The sequence below is a fragment of the Indicator indicator genome, chromosome 3 (genome assembly GCF_027791375.1).
Source record: "Indicator indicator isolate 239-I01 chromosome 3, UM_Iind_1.1, whole genome shotgun sequence".
NCBI lineage: Eukaryota > Metazoa > Chordata > Aves > Piciformes > Indicatoridae > Indicator > Indicator indicator.
In genome coordinates this window covers 27,889,934-27,908,700 of record NC_072012.1, presented here as the reverse complement: position 1 = coordinate 27,908,700, position 18,767 = coordinate 27,889,934, and the positions used below count along the sequence as shown (strand labels likewise).

The window sequence follows — 18,767 nt, the reverse complement described above, 5'->3', positions numbered from 1 at the left end:
ACACACCAAATATGAAAACTGAAGGTAATCCAACATAGGTTTTACAAAACAATCAAGCTGAAGAGCTAGAACCTTATGATGGAATGCTCTTGGTGTTCTTTGATGCTTCCATACAGGCAGTTAAATGCAGCCTCTGTAGATAAGTTCAACCTGCAGTTTAGCTACTGAAATGTAGCATATATTTATTGATGGGTGTCTGAAAATAATAAGTAAGCTGAATACGGCAGACTTTTCATGGGAAAAGTAGAAAGTCTGTTACTGAAATTAGTGGTACTTCCAAAGAAAAAATACCAAGAATAAACCATTTTTGGTGAAGGTGCTACAGCCTTTTTTTAATGTAAGAAAACAATTTATTTTCACCCAGTTTAATCCCAGGAAGGAATTAATTCTTCAGTCTTGGTGTAGACACTGGCGGAGGTGAGGTCAACATACCTATGTTGTACATGTCTGAGGAAGATTCTTCTGAAGTAATTTTTTTTTTTTGTCTTCTACTGTGTTTCCCTTCAGGGAATTTTTGTATGTATAATACATGTGATTATCACTAAAATGTATGAGTATGCTGGCCTGCCTGCCTTCTTCAGGCATACAAAAGGGTTGGAGTCAACAAGATAAAAGAAATGCTTGTGAGAATCTGTGTACAGGATGTGGAGCTTCACTGTCATTCTGATGATTTAGAAAGCTGAGCTGTGATGATCAGTTAAAGATATCAGGAGCAGGCTCTATTGTAGACACTCAGAATAAAATGAATGCAATATTTATAGGTGAAGGTAACATCTTAGACAACCAATATGATTACGAAGGAAAAAGTCCTTTTACAAGGATTCATTGGGTCCTAAAATCCTTGATGCATGAAGAAGCTGCAAATTGGGAGTGAGGAATCCCTATGGTGCTAGTGTATTACATACTGCTTCACACAAGCTACTGAAATGCTCGTGTTGCTGTATGCAGTGGTGATTGATCATTCAGTGTCTGTTTTTCTCTTGGATAAGTTTGGCTGAAAACATGAGATGCCTCTGTATTTATTGGAAGCGAAAATACAGCAATAGAGCTTTATGGAGACAAGAATTTGTGCAAGATAAATTTCCTGGTGCAGAGGCTTAATTGATGCCAAACACTTCTTGAAGTGCTCCTAATTTGATAGCAGTCTCATAGCTCTTTTAGAACAGCTGTGGAAAAAGGATTCTGTCATACCATATCATTATTGTCCATCATAAAAAAAGTAATACTAGGCTCTTACCATTTCAAAACAAACCAAAAATCTTAAGAACCTACACAGAACTCTTAGCTCAGGGTTGGAGCTTCAGTTATAGTCTGATGCAGTCAGTGAGATATGTAAAATAATATGCAAATACATGCAATTTACAAAAAGTGCACAAATTGTGTAATTTATTGGTGTTGGCTGTGAAAATAAGGAATATTAGCTAACTCTTTAATTTTACTAATGAACAGAACAAGCATCAATTAAGGAAAAACTAAATCTAGGAGGCAGTTGCTATGTGATTCTAGCAAATCTGCCAACTATCGTAGTTCTAGTTAATGGACATATTTAGACCAAAACATGGGAGAAAACATGTCTAACCAAAACCCTTAATGCTGCTGTCTTTAAAATTTTGTTTCTGTGAGAACAGAACAAAACTAACAATAACCAAAATCTCTTTTATTAAATTATAAACTTAGAAAAAGTGGGAAGCTTAAAAGAACGTGAAATAGATGGCCATGTTTTTGCTGGAGGTAGTCATGGAAAATAACTGTGGGGTTTTTTGTTTGGGTTTTTTGTTTGTTTGGTTTAGTTTTGGTTGTTTTGGGGTTTTTTTATGGTGCGGTGTTTGTTTCTTTGTTTTTGTTTGGTTGGTTTGTGGTTTCAGATTATAAACCAGAAAAAAGATGAGCTGTTTACCCCATGACAATACCTATGCTTATTTTCTCAGGCATGGATGCATTTTCTGGATGCATGATTTTATCATTATGGTAAAATATATCATAAATACTACCCATAAGAATTGCTCAGCAGTGTTGTGAAACTAAATAATAGGAAGATGTCCTTATTTCTAGGTAGCAGCTTGAAGGAAAGGGTTTGGACCATCTCATGCCATAATGATGTGATGTGCGTGCCAAACATCCTTTTCTCACTGAGACCAGACCTAGTTGCTGGCAAAGTGAAAAGATCAAAGTGCTTTGGTCTGAGCAATTTCTTATCCTTGTGGTTCCTCTCCCACTGGTTCGAGAGTCAGAGGAACAGGAGAGTGTGTTTTAAAGATCGTATGCAAATCCAGTGTGAGATTCAAGTGAGAGTAACTTACAAAGCTGGCTCCCACAAAACTCTCAGCAGTGCTGGCAGTATGAGATGCAAATGGAAATACTTTCCTAAATAGAGTCTATGTTCTTTAAGAACTTTTTAGGTGAAGACTAGAACCTTTACATTTGCAGACGGTGGCATAAGTCCTGAAATGTTGCCTGAATATTTTTTTTGTTTTTGCTATCTACTTGATTCATTGAATACATTAAAAAAATAGAATGAGTTATTTAATTTATTAATTTTTTTTATAACTTTCACAGTACTGTATTTTCCTTGTATTGTCAATCTCTCTTTTTCTGTTTGTACACTTCATACTGTGTTATTAGTGTATTTTCTTTCTAATAATTATAGAATACATGTGAATTTCGAACCCAAGATGGCTCAGAAGAGGAACTCGAGTGGGCAGTCATTCCCATTGCTGCTAATGATTGTTGTGGCCTTTGTTCATTTGACTGTCTGTCCTTTTACAAAAGTGGAGGAAAGCTTTAACCTACAAGCTATTCATGATGTGGTGTATCACCAACTGGACTTTGATAAGGTAAGCTGTAAAGATAAATGGACAGGATATGTGTATGAGTAGGATAAATGCAGTGCAAATATCATTTATCCCAGTTTTCTTTTGTTTTGCATTTGCCTGTCTTGCTTGTATTTTCCTTTTTGCAGTATGACCATCATGAATTTCCTGGAGTTGTCCCAAGAACGTTCCTTGGACCAATTTTTATTGCTGCTCTTTCCAGCCCAGCTATATATGTTATTTCTGTGCTAAGAATGTCCAAGTTTTACTCCCAGCTGATAGGTATGAGAACTTTAAATCATCAGAATACAGCTGGTTGTACAGAGATTAATACTGGACTAATGGGGGACATTGTTGTAATAACCAGCATTTGGATGAATGGATAAAATGTGATATTCTTTTCCTTAATGACAGATTTTGAAAACTGTACTTGGAGCCAACATGACAGTTCCACCTCCTCTTTAGGGTAGCAAGGGAGAGTGTGTTAAAAAATGTTAGACAGCATAGAAAAAAAGTGTCTTCAGTGAATATATACTCCTATGTGTACCTCCCTGTACACTTCAGAAAACATTGTTTAACTTGGGCATTGACCTTTCTGCAGAAGTATCAGACAAGTTAAAGGTGGATTAAAATAGATAAACTAATGGGGAAGTTTTGTTGTTGGGTTGAGTTTGTCTTTCTTTGATGTGGGTTGTGATATCTTCATTATTCTTTGTAATCATCAGTGATCTGTCTAGCATTACTCTTATTTACCATTTTTATTCTTGTAATAGTCAGAGGAAGCTTGGGTCTCAGTGTGATTTATACATTGTCGAAGTTGCAGAAAGAAGTTAGAAAGCAGTTTGGAGCAGCTACATCAATAATATTCTGTCTCATCACTGTTACTCAGTTTCATTTGATGTTTTACTGTACAAGAACCCTCCCTAACGTGTTTGCACTTCCTTTTGGTAAGTATTCACATGAGAAGAATTTTTATATTTTAAAATTATTCCTAAATGTATCAATAGTTAAAGCACAGCAGATGTGTGGTCAGGCCAAACTAATACATGTGCTTGGTTAAATTGTGTGATAAGACTGGAAAAGTGAAGCACTTGTGATTTTATTTAACTATATATGCTTGCAATGATTGTTGAATGAAGTTTTGTTGAATCTGAGTATGTGTAGAGTTTGTCAGGTGGTCTTGATTAGCAAGAACTTTCAGTATACACACCTGATGCATAAAATGTAGAGCTATTGAAAAGGCAATAGGTACAACTGGAGTTCACAAAAAAATCTGAATTTAGTCTACACAGGAAACAGCTTTCTCATGAGGCTGGAAAGAGCTCCTACTTAAACATCTCCACCTTCCTCTTCTGGAATAACATTTTGTGGTACAAATAGTATCATTTTTTACACTTAAAGGAGATGAAGAAAATCAAAGTCAAAACCTAATTCTACACATAGAGTTTTTCCCCAGAGATGATGCTGGAGCACCTCTCCTAGGAGGACAGGTTGAGAGAGTTGGGGTTGTTCAGTTTGGAGAAGAGAAGGCTCTGAGGAGACCTTATTGTGGCCTTCCAATATCTGAAGGGGGCCTTCAAGAAAGCTGGGGAGGGACTTTTTAGGGTGTCGGGTAGTGACAGGACTAGGGGGAATGGATCCAAGCTAGAGGAGGGTAGATTTAGATTAGACATTAGGAAGAAGTTCTCCACCATAAGGGTGGTGAGACACTGGAACAGGTTGCCCAAAGAGGTGGTGGAAGCCCCATCCCTGGGTGTTTTTAAGGCCAGACTGGATGTGGCTCTGGGCAACCTGATCTAGTGGAAAGTGTCTCTGCCCATCACAGGGGCGTTGGAACTAGATGATCCTTGACGTCTCTTCCAACTGTGACAATTCTTTGAATCTGTGAAGATTAACCACGTGTAATGGATATTAGCTGAGTCATTGATCACAGAAACACAGGAACGTTTAGGTTGGAAAACACCCTCAGGATCACCAAGTCCAACTGATAACCCTACTCTAAAAAGTTCACCCCTAAACCGTATCCCCAAGCACCACATCCAAAAGACCTTTAAACACATCCAGAGTTGGTGACTCAACCACCTCCCTGGGCAGCCTATTCCAGTGCCTGACCACTCTTTCTGTGAGAATTTTTTTCATAATGTCCAGTCTAAACCTATGCAGTTGCACCTTGAGGCCATTCCCTCTTGCTGTGTCACTAATTACCTGTGAGATGAGACCAGCACCAGCCTCTCCACAGCGTCTGTTCAGATGGCTGTAGAGAGCGATGTTTCAGTGCAGGTTGTTCAACCAATAAAATCATGAGGTTGGTGTAAGAACATGGACAGGTCAGAACTACTAGTACTTCATGCGTTTTCCTTAGGATTGTGACCACTTTACTATGTAGTCAATGTGTGATTTAAACTGTGAAAAAGTAGAGTCAACTTCATATGTAGAGGTAGTGTGTTTCTAGCTAACCATGCAAATGTGTTTACAAGTTCTTTTTTTCTCTGAGCAGTAGTCTCAACTTTGTATTTTAAATGGGTTACTGTTACCATGAATGCAATATATACTCAGTCAAGAAACTAACTAATTAGCTGATACTGAGAAAAAATAAGTCCTATTATGAAAGGTTTTTAGTACTTCCTTAAGGTCTGTTTATCTTTTTTTTTTTTTTTTTCCCTTCTTCCGAAAAAGTTATTCATACTGTCAAGGTAGAGTTCCCATGTGTTCCATATGTGGTTATAATTTTCATGATTAATTACACATCAACAGTAGAAAGTCATATGCTATTTGAAATTGCGTTTCTCTAACTGAGGATGAATATCTGGACTAGAAACAGTAGGAAGACCAAGAGAAAATTTGTGTGAAGTTAAGGAAAGAATATAATAGCATTGAGAAAAATGTTACCATTATAAAATAGTTCAGCATGTTGGATGGTGTGTTTTATTTATTTTTTTTAGTGCTCCTGGCATTGACGTTTTGGATACAGCAAAAGCAAAGGCCATTCATTTGGTTCTCAGCTTTTGCAATTATAGTCTTCAGATCAGAACTCTGCATATTCTTAGGCCTCATGCTCCTGGTGTCGTTATTAACTAAAAGAATCTCCATTTTCAAAGTGCTTTCCCATGCTGTTCCTGCTGGAATTTTTTGTTTGGGTAAGTATTTGCTTGAAAAAAAAAAATGCCACTTGTCTAGCAGAAGTCTGGAGTTGTGACTGATTTCTCTGGAGACCTGGCCCTTAGTGTTGTTGTTGGTTGGTTGGTTTGAGGTGTTTTTGGGGGTGTTTGTGGATTTTGATTGGTTGGTTTGTTTTAGGGTTTTGTTTGTTCTTTGGCATTTTTTTTTGTCTGACTCCCTTTGCCACTATTATAACAAAGTTATTTATTGTTTGGAAATTCTCATATAAGGAAATAAGTGTGCACAGAGGAGCAGAAAGATGCTGTGACACAGGTGTTTAGATGCTTACAGTATAATATCCTGATCTTAAAAAGACTTAAATGTGCAAGGTGACTTCAGTATAATTAGTACCTGTCTATAGCTACATGTGCATAATCAGTTGTAGTATCCGTTGCTATGATGATAAGCTGAATCCCAGGATAAAACAACATGACGGACAGGGATATCAAGCAAGAGGGCTGTGGGGAGAGTCACAGGTCAGGTTTTTTATTACATTAATTTTAACAGATTAAGTGATTATCCATGCTAGAGAAGTTTGAAAAATACCCCTGACTCCCTTCCATGGAACACTCATGCATGTGCATGTAAATCTCTTAAGCTTCTCTTCTTGCCTACCTAATTGAAGAATGCTGTTGTCAGATGCTTGGTAATGACCTCTGGTAGTGTGCATTCCCTTCCACAGCATGGGCAGTAGAAACAGTAAAAGATCACACCATGTGCATTTGCAGATATTTCACACTGTTACGAGTTTAGAAGTCTGACAGAAATTGGTCGCTGTTACTCGCATTCTCTCCTTCTTAAATACCAGAGCCGTTTTCATAGAGCTGAGTGGAGGAGATGGGATGACGATTTGTTGTTCTTTCTGTCTTTTTTTCCTTTCGTCTCTTACTCTCCTTCCCGCCTACCTAATAAATAGCAAACTTGTAGAAATGGTTTGTTTTTCTTATCAGCTTTACAATAAAAATCCATTTAATGCCATCTGAAGTTAGCCTGGTTTTTTTGCCGTTCTTAACCGTTCATTAATGCTCTGATACTCTTTTAAAACAAACTCAATTAAACTACTGCTTTTCTCACCTGGGGTTGGAATGGGGTAAACCTCAATAAGATTCCTACCTAACATGCTTCTGCTAAGACTTCTGTTAGTGCTTCCCACTTAGGAAGTGCCTCCCTCACCTTCTTTTCCACTGCAAGACAGACAGATGCAACCTTCTCTGTGGCTTTTTACTTTCGTATGAGCTTGTCTGTGGCTTACAATCCATGTTCCAGTTTGTTGTTTTCATAAGTAAATGTGCAATTTGGTTGTGCTGGTTTGCTTTTCCCTGCTTTTTAATTCACATAGATTTGTATTTCTTTAATTCTTTCAGGGCTAACAGTTGCTGTGGATTCTTTATTTTGGAGGCAACTTGTGTGGCCTGAGGGGAAAGTACTCTGGTATAACACCATTTTAAACAAAAGTTCCAACTGGGGAGTATCCTTTGAAATGTCCAGGGTAAAAGATCTATTGAATGCTACCAGCCAAAGTAAAGATTAGATGTTACCTATTCCTGAGACTCAGTTATGATGTTAAATCCTCCTTTTCATCACATATTTCGTTATTTGAAGCTTATGAGACAATGTCCATTTCTTAGATCTTTCCATAAATTTTAACTTTCCTCTTCAGAATGTTCCTTCTTGCTTTTGTGTTCCACCAACATAAACCCAGGTTTCTCCCCCTTGGCTTGTCATGTTGCCTGTTGTCATTAGTGCCTTCAGAAGTGCCTCTGTCCGGTGATGTGAATGTAGTTAAGCAACTGCTTTTATTTCTCAAAGTCTAAGGCAGGAAACCAAATGCCTAGAAATATGTGATATATGAAAAAGTAAACTGCATATTTGCAAAATTAGTGTGTGCTGCTGTAAAGAATGGTTACTTTGCTCGTTAGCAGTGAAAGTGTCCTTAACTTTCCTTTTCACCTTGAAGACTTCCCCTTTCTTGTGGTATTTCTATTCAGCCCTGCCTCGTGCTTTGGGATGCAGCATTATATTTGTACCTTTGGGTGTATCAGAGAAGAGAACTCGGATATTACTTTTGCCAGCACTGGGCTTCATTTTCTTATATTCATTTCTCCCACATAAAGAGCTCCGTTTTATCATATATACTTTCCCTGTCTTCAACATAGTGGCTGCTAAAATGTGCTCACGAATGTAAGTCCAAAATTCTGTTGTTTGGTTTTATTCAACTTGAAAATGCAAAGGAAAATTAAAACTATTATTACACTTTTTATGTACTTCTTTCCATCTCGGAATCTGTATCATCTTGAGATTTCCATGGGCTTTAGAAAGCAGGCCTGTATCATTGTACCCATTTGGTAAATGAGAGAAATGAAGACAAAGTTAAGTGATTTTACAGGACCATTTGGCAAGTCTGGAACAGAGTCAAGAATAGAGCCCTGATTTTTACTGTTAGGCTGTTACAATTTGTTTATTCACCAGAGAAAAAGTAACATTTAAGTGCACTACTGTGTTGTTAACTCACCTCAGGAGATAATTTACTACACAGGTGGGACTCAGGAAACACAGTGTTTGTATAAAACAGTTAAACTTGGGTGTATTGAGGAAACAAAGTTAAACTCTGAACTTCCTTGAAAGAGAATGCATTCATGCTTAAGGTTTTAGGCAGAGAGATACTTGGCTTTATTGATGACCTTGTCTTAACTTCATTAATGAGAATATTCTCATTTAAATGTTACTAGTCTTTTATATATTCAGAATAAATGCATTCCACGATTGTAATAATGTCTGCATTAAACTTATAGTGGAGTTTTCATAAAAGTTCTATCACAATACTAAATGAGCAGTATGAAAGAAAAGTACCAATTTATTCTTCCTCATTTTTTCGCCACCTCAACAGTTTGAATAACTACCGGAAATCCTGGCTGTACAAACTGGGATCTTTCATTGTTGTAATGCATCTTCTAGTTAATGCTGCTTATTCAGGAACATCTTTATATGTTTCACATTTCAATTATCCTGGAGGAGTGGCAATTCAGAAGTTGCATGAGTTGGTACCTTCAACAGCAGGTATGTAAAGCTGGCTAATGGCAATTGCAGTTTCTTTACTGCTAGTGTATCTTTTATATATCTTTTAAAAATCTGTTTGTTTATGTAGATGTCTCTGTTCATATCGATGTGGCTGCGGCACAAACAGGAGTTTCTCGGTTTCTAGAAATCAATTCGTATTGGAGGTATGTTATGAATTAAGTATTTTGATCTGAAGACAGGAGCCTAATTTTTTCTGTTTTGTATATGCACAGGGGCATGCATCACAGATGTGGTTTCTGGTATGGCATATCTATTAAGCCAGGTCAAGAATAATGTGAATATTCAGTGAATTTTGATATGTGCAGTGCTACCATTTCTGAAATAGAGCACTGTAACATTTTAAATTGTTTTTGGTTTGCCTAAATAGTGTGGTGTCTTTTAAAGACATCAGAAACAATGCAAAATTTACTTAGCTTACTAAAATGCCGATATCTTAAATGCAGATATGTTTGATACCTCGCTAGATCTTTTAAAGTACAGCTGTACAAGAGCACTTTTATGCTCTTGGCAGAACAGTATATATAATTGTGGGGATATCCTCTCATTTGGTTTCTTTTTGAATACTGTGCAACAATGCAAAACTTACCTGTATATTAATATTCAAAGTCTATTTTTATGTGGAACCTGTTTCCATAGATGGCATTGAAGCTGCTGCTGTGGATTATCAGTCATATTCATTGGTTCTGGGAGAAAGCAGTTGAGTGCTTTGTTACCATAATCAGCCAGTTTTATGAATCAGAGTACTGAATAGTGGAAGACATTTTTGGGATGGCATTGTTTGCTTCCTGTGCCTCTTCAGCTGAAGTGTAGGTATCTAATTTAAAATGTCAACTTGATGAAAATGATTAATCAGAAAGTGACAGTCTCACTTCAGGGTGCAGTAAAAAGCAACACAAGCAGATTTTGGTTTAAGAAGTACACTGAGCATGGTGCTCCTTTTTCCTGAGAGTCTTCAGAATAAGAGAAACAATGTAATTGCTGGCATGTTGAGAGATAAAGGTATTTTGGAAATAAGGGAAAGTATGGATAGGAAAATTAAGATTTTGAAACAATTACAAAAATTGTCAAGCTTGCTATGCTTTATTTTATTTCTGTGCTCGCTCATGGTACTGTGATGGTATGGACATTTTAAAGCTGAATCGCCTTCACAGTTACCAATACAAGGGCAGTGAAGCTAGTGAATGGTCTAGAGCACAAGTCTTAATGAGGGCTGGCTGAAGGAACTGGGCTTGTTTAGCCTGGAGAAAAAGGATGCTAAAAGCCTTGCTGCTCCCTACAGCTATCTGAAAGGAGACTGGAGCGAGGTGGGGGGTCTGTCTGTTCTCCCAAGTAACAAGTGGTAGGACAAAAAGGAATCAGCCTCAAGTTGCACCAGGGAAGGTTAGTTTACATTAGCTATTGGGAGTAATTTCTTTACAGAAATGGTTGCAAAGCACTGGAACAGGCTGCCCAGGACACCATTCCTGGAGGTATGTAATAGTTATGGTTCTCAGGGTCATGATGTAGTGGTGACCTAGCACTGCTGGGTTAATAGTTGGACTTGATCTCTTCCAACCAAAACAATTCTATGATTCTGTTTCAAATTGTTTTTCACATGTTCAATCTAGAGAAGGTCATGAACAGTCAAGAGGAGACATTAAAGAGTACTAGTGAAAAAACCCACTCATGAGCACTAAAATGTTTGAATCTTTTTTTGCATATACTTAAGTACACACGCTACTCTGAATGGAACTCTACTCTCTAGATATAGTGCTTAATTTCAGTGAGCTTTTTGACATAGTGGGCTTGGATTGTTTTGGGCTTCCAAAGCTATAGTGTAGTGGAATTAGAAGGCAAACAAATAATACTGATGGATGTTTCAGTGTTCCAGCTACAGAGCAGTTTCTCTTGACTTTCATCTTTATTCATCATAAAAGGGCCTTAAGGGAGAGCTAATTCATCATAAAGTTCCACATTAAAAAAAAAATCAGGCAAAACCTATAGAGCATCATACAGAGCACTGCCACTTTGACAACACAGCAGTGCAAAGTTTGGTAGCACCAGCTGTCTATTTTCTCTTTATTCAAGGAAGTGACAGCCTTTCAGATGCATGAAAACTAATTTGCTGTCTTCATAGACTGTGTACATCAGGTGGAAACAGATTTATGAATGGTGTGGCTCTGAAGCGTGATGATTTGTCAGGATAACTACAGTCCATACGTAAAAGCGTCTTAACAGCTTTCAATGGCATGCTCGGATTAGATCTATTTGCCTTCAGAAAAATGCAAGTGAGCTATTTTTGTTCAGAAGATGATGAAAGGAAGCTTGATGCATATTCTTATGCAGGAGAGGTGTTACAGTCTTGTCTTCAATTAGCACAGTCTCTTTGAACCAGGAATAAAGATGCTGTCTAAGCTTAAAGTTCAGAAACGCTTGCAGCAATATGAAAGGCCCTTTATTTCCTGGTGAAGAAAATGCAGTTATGCCATCCCTTCTCCTGCTTTGGATGCAGGTACCACCCTCAGTGGTATTGTGATCTTGGAAATTGCAGATGAAATTACCGTGCGATTTATTTTTTTGGGAGAAGAAAGCACTTGTTCAGCGTGCAGTGAAATTCTGCATTTATTGACACTGGGATTCTGTCAGCCTGGGGGCTGTTCTGGTGTGCCAGAATTTCAGTTAAGAACCCATACAAGTCCTGTAATTTGTACTATCTTAAACATTAATGACTGCTTTGTTAGGTACTGTAAAAATACAAATAGATTGTTTTCAGTTTTTCACAATTTGGGCAAATGAGAGGCCAGGCATGCAAATATACCTGTGGCAAAAGATACTGCCTGGATTTATGCCTAGGTATGCTTAAGAATACATAAGATTGGGCTTGCACTATTTCCCTATCACTGTCCATGCATCTAAGAAAAAACACAGCTTTGAGTAAGTTGCTTGGAAATGCTTGGGAGGAGTTGGGTGTCTAAGAATAGGAGGTCCAGAAGCTGATAGAAAACAGTTGACAGAAAAGGGAAACAGAAGGGGTGACAAACTGGGCACTCTTCTTCACTTGGGTTACAGAACATGGACACTCCTTTATAGCTAGATGACCAAGACTATGTTGTCATAAACTAAAGGTAAGTATCCTGTTTTAACTTCTGTTACCCAGCATTAGCATAGAACCTTTTTTTTTTTCTAGAAGACAGAGCAAAGATTTGAATTCCTGTGTGAATTGCTATGAAGTGTTCTAAAGTGGACTTATTCTTCCCCTTTGAAGGTGGTAGACTGATGGCTCAATCAGGCTGTGAGCATCCTAACCTTTGGGCTATAAATTTCCACCCAAGGCTCTCAGTGAATCAATAGCTATTGTGAAGTAGAACAGTGTCTCCATGAGACAGTGAGGGAGATCTTTTCTCAGTGTCTAGATTATCTATGAGATAATGAACTTCACTTCTGGGCTTAAATCAGATAGTGTCTGAATCTAGATCTTACATATACTTTCCAAATGATTAACCCATTTGTTTTCTCTTTCTGTAAATCCTCCCTATGGCTAGATTGAATAGAACTCCTTTTAAGAAATAACTAAGCGTACATGTTAAATCGCTTCAGAATTCACCAGCTATTTTTCATATATATATATATATATATATATATACACACAGGTACATGAGCAAGTTCATAAAAGCTGACTTGAAGTGCCCTGCCCAAATACGTAGATCAGAGAATTGAACCCAGAAATACAATGTGCCAAGTTAATATAATTATCAGGCTGTTCTTTCTTACATTCAATGAATTCTTCTCCCTGCTATTTTTTTGAGTCTTCTGCTTTAATCTATGACAACCAGAAAAGAAAGGTTTCTTCTGGTAAAGTGCCTCTTTTTTTTTTTATTAAACCCCAAAAGACTTAACCACCCCAAAAGACAAACCAACCAACCCACAAAAACAAACAAGCAAAAACCCCAAACAACCCAAAACCCAATCCAACCCACAACTCCACACATACCCAAACCACAATTCTTTGTAGAATAAAACTTAAAAATTAGTCTCTTCTACAGTCTTAGGCTTCAGTGTCATTTCTCCTCAGATTTTAAATAGAGAACTAGTGAGAAATTTTCTAGCAGTCCTGATTTATATCACAGTAGGGAAAAACTTGCATGGAATGACTGGCTTCCTAAAGTCTTCAGAAAATACTTTTTCTTTCTCCAGGATTAGTTTATTTCATCAAGAGATACTGCTCCTTTTGTGTTTCATCTTGGATGGTACATGCCCTTGCAATAATGGAGATGTTTAATATATAAAGCCTTCTTTTATTCTTTACAGGTATGACAAAAGAGAAGATGTTAAACCAGGAGACCAGTTGATGTTTTCTTACACACACATACTGATGGAAACAAACCCTCTTCAAATATCACATTACAAGACAACCCACAGACCACTGGCAAATATACCTGCCATCAGTAAAATTGGGTTGAACCTTACAGCACTACCTCCTTTTACTTTAAACCTGAAACCAAAATTAGTACTGTTGGAAAAACTTCCTGTATCATCTTGACTGTGAATTTTAAGTAAGTCTTTTGATGTAATTTTGCTGGTGACTGAGTAATAATTAGACAGCAGCAAATTGACATTCCGGCACTGCAATTCAGCTTCTGTGGAAAGGCACGGAAAACCTTTGTACCAATTGGTACTTAGCTCTGTCCTGTTTCTCACATGAGTATTACAACACATTCCTAGTCAGTATGTACTCAAATACTGAGTTATATTGTTAGCTATGTTTGAGCGAGACTACCTACAAGCTTTAGTGGTATTTAGTAAAACCTGTCTACTTAGTTTGGGTAGCTGCCAGTTTAATAATGTAGTGCAGGTACATCCCAATTGTCCTATCTAAGATGCATAAGGGAACAGGTTTGTGTTATGGCAATCATTTGATATTTTACCTATATGTGCAAAGATGTACTACTTGATGTACCTGCAGGATTGTAACCCCCTCAGTTGTCAGATTGCCTGTGTGAAACAATGTTATCAACATAGGAAAGCCATGTTCATTATAGCTTCATCAAAATACCTAATTGTGCCCTGTAGGCTACCAAACTAATTAAAGTGAAAGATTCACTTAAAATGCAGTTGAACCTCTTGACAAGCACTGTCTCATAACAGATTTGAGTATTAAAAAGGTTATCTTCATTCCAACAGTTCATGAATAAGCAGCAACTTAGATTTCACAGCAAAAAAAAATTAAAATGTTTCCCTCTTCTGCTGTAATGATACTGTCCTAATTTTCAGTGCAAAAATATACTTATGAAAATACTCCCTTGAATACATTTTAAGAAAATAAGTGTTTTCCTTTTCTATTAAGTAGTAGTCCCTTTGGAGAGGAATAATCTGATCTGCCATGTGTTGCACTATGTGAACTAGAATAAGAGAGCATGCTCTATAGTCTTTATTAGATGTTTTTGTTAAGGAGGTCTGCCTAGGTTGCTGAACGGAACAAGTTAAGGGATAAATTCAAAGGGCGAAAAAAATTAATAATTTTGGTTAGGGCAAATTGTAGTATGACAGGAGCTCCATAAGTGTAAGAATCAGTGTTGCTGAAATAAGCACAGGCAGAAAGCTTCCTTGCGGACTGAAAACTCAAGTAAAAAATTGAATAAAGTGTTTCAGTTTTCCACTCTTAAAGCGTACTTGCTGGTGTGTTTTAGTTTTTAGGACTGTGTTTTCTTTTTCTCCTCTAGATCATGTATCACAGGAACTGATCTGCTGGGGTGGTGCCTGCTCCCTTGTGGGTGGCTGTTGCACAGGCTTCCTTACACTGAGCAGATCTGGCAAAGGCACCTTGCAGAACTTGTTGGTCTGGTCTCTGGCTGCTCTTGATACTGAAATCACTCAAGTATTGTCTGTTTGACTGGTCTGTGGAAGAAAACTCAGCTTCCTTCAGATCGAATTTGAACATCAAACAGCTCACTAGACAGAAGGAAGTACATGTGCAAATAGCTGAGAATTTGGAACAATATAAAGGAAAAGTTTTGAGTAAGGATGCAGGCCCTTATGTTAAGACCAATTGTTGACCTTGTGTCACTTTCTTACACTGTAATCCACAACTCAAAAAGTTAAACTAGAATTTGTCCTGGAGAGACAAATGTCTGCACTGATGAGAGTCCCTGACTATCAGAATCCCTGTGGGATTGATACCAGTCACAGTGTCCAGCTGGTTCAACCTTGCCACTAATGAAAATAGATGTCAGCTCCCACTGTCCTGTTAATGTATTTGGTGGGGGTAGAGAAAGGTAAAATATATACAAGGAGAGAGGAAAGATAATGGATTGCAGTTTTGAACACTGCAGTTAGGTCCTGTTGTATCTTGCTCTGCATATGTTCTTGAGAAGTGCTTTAAGATCTACAACCTGTTTGGATTTGTAGACAAAATGCTAGATCCTGGCCCTGCAGCACCATAGCACTACTGGCTTTATTACTTCTGTGACCACAGGGGTAGTTCCCCTTCAGCACAGGCCATGAATATTATGGTAGCCCATACTTGGCACAAGGAGGGACAGCTCATACTGGAATGAAGATTACTGCGTTTTTTCTCCCAAAGGCTGTGCAAAACAAAAAAACCCAAACCCCACTCCTCAAAATAGAAATTATAGCCATTTCTCTCTTAAAGGTATCTTCTCATCTTGGTCCTGTATGATTTTTCTTTACAAAACACAGAGCTTATTTTCTCCTTTAACACAACATAATATTTAGTGTACTTGCATGGAAGAAAGCATGGGTTTTCCTTCCTTTAGTTATAAGAGGGCATTAAAAGGAAGTCTCTCACCCCTTCTACAAACTTGCAGTGGGGTATTACAAAATATGCATTTGGAGGTCATAGCAGGAACTCTCAAGTTACTGAAGGAACGGTACAGGTAAGAGACACCGAAAACAGACTTGCTGGAATTTTTGAAGGGACTTAAATTTCTCAGGACTCGTCAGGTTCTTGGGGGAAAAAAATGTTTTTCTTTACAATTACAGACCACCTTACAGTGGAACTTTTCTTAATAAAACCAGAAAAATAGGGTGAGGATTAATTTCAGCTTAATTCTGCTCAAATAACTGAGGGATTAATTAATCTGAAAAAAGCAAAAGAGTGCAAGTCCATCTACAAATTATGTTGCATCTACAACATGTAAACACAGAATGGAGTTGTAAATAAAATACATTTAACTTGTATAATGCTGCTGTAGAATGGGATTTATTTTAGCATGTTTTTTGAACTCCCCAAAGGTCCAGCATTGTCTTAGCCTGAGAAATAGGACATCCTGATACAGGACATTCTGTGTTGTAAAACTAATAATTGCATGAAAAACAGTTGTGGAATGTGCTGATAGAGGACATAGAGCTGCTTCAGAACAGGGTTAAACAGATGACTCTCCCATGGAGAACTAAAAGGACAAAAGATTGAGGAAAAACTTCGTTTGCCATCCCTAACTAACAGAGCCTTCAAGGCTGGGAAAATATACCAAGCCATATATTTACCTTGTACCTACCCTATGTACTTGTTATGGGTCTTTTCTATCAAGAACAAACTGGGGGTAAGGGGACCTACATAATGATTGTATCCAATATGACAACATATATTTTTTCTGTTAACATGGGGAAAAGCCAGAACATGGCTCAGGTTCCTCCCTTCGCCATCACTTTGACTTCAGCCCTCAGAACACAGCCTCAACACAATGTGACTTCACAACATGTTATAATGCATTGATGACACTCCCTTTTTCTCACTCCTTGGCCAGAAAAGTTACACATTCAGGCAAACAAGACTGAGACTGTGATGCCTATCCTAGTGCAGTTAAAACTGTTCTAGCATTGTTCCTATCTTCCTGAATACTTCTAGATATTTCTGTAACACTTGAAAGGTGATAAAATATTTAGATGTGTTTATCTCCATTTCAATGTAAGCGTGCATTTCCCTTGCAGTCAAGAGCACTTTTTCATACATAACAGAAATCACACAGAAGTGTTGCCTTCCTCACTTTACTACCCATGCTCATTAAATACTCTCACCCTCTTGAGAGCTTTCCTTATACCTTCCTAATCAAAGAGTTTCTTGTACAAACTACTTTGCTTTCTTTTTGCAAGAAAACCACAAGCTGAGTTGATCACCAGTGTAAGCAAGACTGTTTAGCCAGACTTCTCTGATAGCTGGTTACATAATTAACCTCAGCTATGTCTTAAATGAAATGTATTGCTATCTGCTTAACAGAGGACACAGAAGATCGTTTGCAAAGATCCCTTAAGTTAAATGACAAATACCTCCATGAAAGTGTATTTAAATGTGTCATTTATAAAAGTCTCTGATACACTTTGTGTGGAACTACTAAAGTTAGAACTTCTTTTGATAACCATGAGCAACTACAACTACTTTTGGTTGTTCAGTTCAGACCTTTGTTTATGATGTCACAGACAGTGTTCTTTTTCTAAAATTCTACATCTTACTGTCCTAAGTAGTCTTTCACCAATTCTGCTTTATTTCAGCTGCAGCTGTCTGTGATTCTGTACCAAGAGCTGATTTGCCTCTCTGAAGCAGTCTCCATCTTTTCCTTTAAAGCAATCAATTTAAAGCAAGAAACTGCAAGAGAAGAGAAAGTGGGGGAGAAGTCCAGGACTGCTTGTCATTTATCTAGGTCTTGGAACCCAAGCTGATACCCGAGTTGGGGACATCACTGTGTCTATTTCTGGTTGGCATACACATTTTCTGAAATTAAGCATTTCTGGGTTAGTTTAGCAATAACTAAGAAGTTGAAGAATCACTCTTATCACTAAGAATAAAGCAAAGGACGAATATATTTGTGGAAGATTAAAATGCTTCATTTCTAAAATCTAAATTATCTGTAATTCTAAAGTGTTACCTGCTATTTACAAATATATTTTTCCTGTCTCTAGCGACACCTAAATCCAAGTTTGTTAGGGTCAGCACTATATAATGGCAGAAAAACAAATGCTATTTTTAAGGGACATATTTCTCAACTGTAAACATGATGTACACTGAGCTTTTCCCTCTACATTGGCATTTAATCAATCAAATCCTTAATTTAATTTAAACTGCTCTATATTGAGATTTCTCTTCATTATGAGCCCAAAAGCCAGTCTTGGGGACCAAGGGGAAACTATGAATATTCTTAGTAAATACTGGCCAAATTCTGCAAACAGGTTTCCTTAATTTTTCCTCTGTGGGTAGGGAAAGAGGCCAAATGGAGAAGGGTAATGTGGGGGTAGCATTATCACAGGTTTCCAGAGCATAATACAGATCTCAATAGATACTTTCCATTATATATCCTTCAGAAGAATCAAGTTCTTCCCTTTGCTACCTGTACTACTACAAATTATTTCTTGCTTTGGTGTGTAGTTACACCTCCCTACTCTTAAAAGCAAAAGATACAACAGTCCTACAAAGACACAAGGTACTTTGGTATAATCTAGGTATTTTAAGAGGGGATAAAACAGTCTCTACATTTATTTCTGAAGTTGCTAATGTAGTGAAATTAACTGTTTAAGTATCACTGCTGTAGGTTTACCATGTCATTATGTGTTAGGGAGCTGTCTGCTGCAGCAGGGATTGGTGCAGCACAAACTCAGCTTGATGAAAACTCCTACTATTACCAGCTTGTGTTTTACTCAGTCTGAGGGAGAGCAATGTAAAAATAGGAGTTTCTTATATATTACAAATTAGAGAAGCATTGGGAAACCAGAAGTTTTAGCAATGACTAATAA

At 37.5% G+C, this 18,767-nt stretch overlaps 1 protein-coding gene across 1 annotated transcript; it reads left to right on the top strand.

Annotated features, from left to right (window-relative positions):
* Nucleotides 1-2,654: 2,654 nt before the first annotated feature.
* Nucleotides 2,655-13,566, top strand: ALG12 (ALG12 alpha-1,6-mannosyltransferase). Its single transcript, XM_054399820.1, has 9 exons — nt 2,655-2,834; nt 2,960-3,092; nt 3,584-3,757; nt 5,753-5,947; nt 7,334-7,437; nt 7,927-8,150; nt 8,857-9,026; nt 9,115-9,190; nt 13,335-13,566. The coding sequence occupies exons 1-9, from the start codon at nt 2,673-2,675 to the stop codon at nt 13,564-13,566; spliced, it is 1,470 nt and encodes a 489-aa protein (XP_054255795.1). The 5' UTR covers nt 2,655-2,672.
* The last annotated feature ends 5,201 nt before the right edge of the window (nt 13,567-18,767 follow it).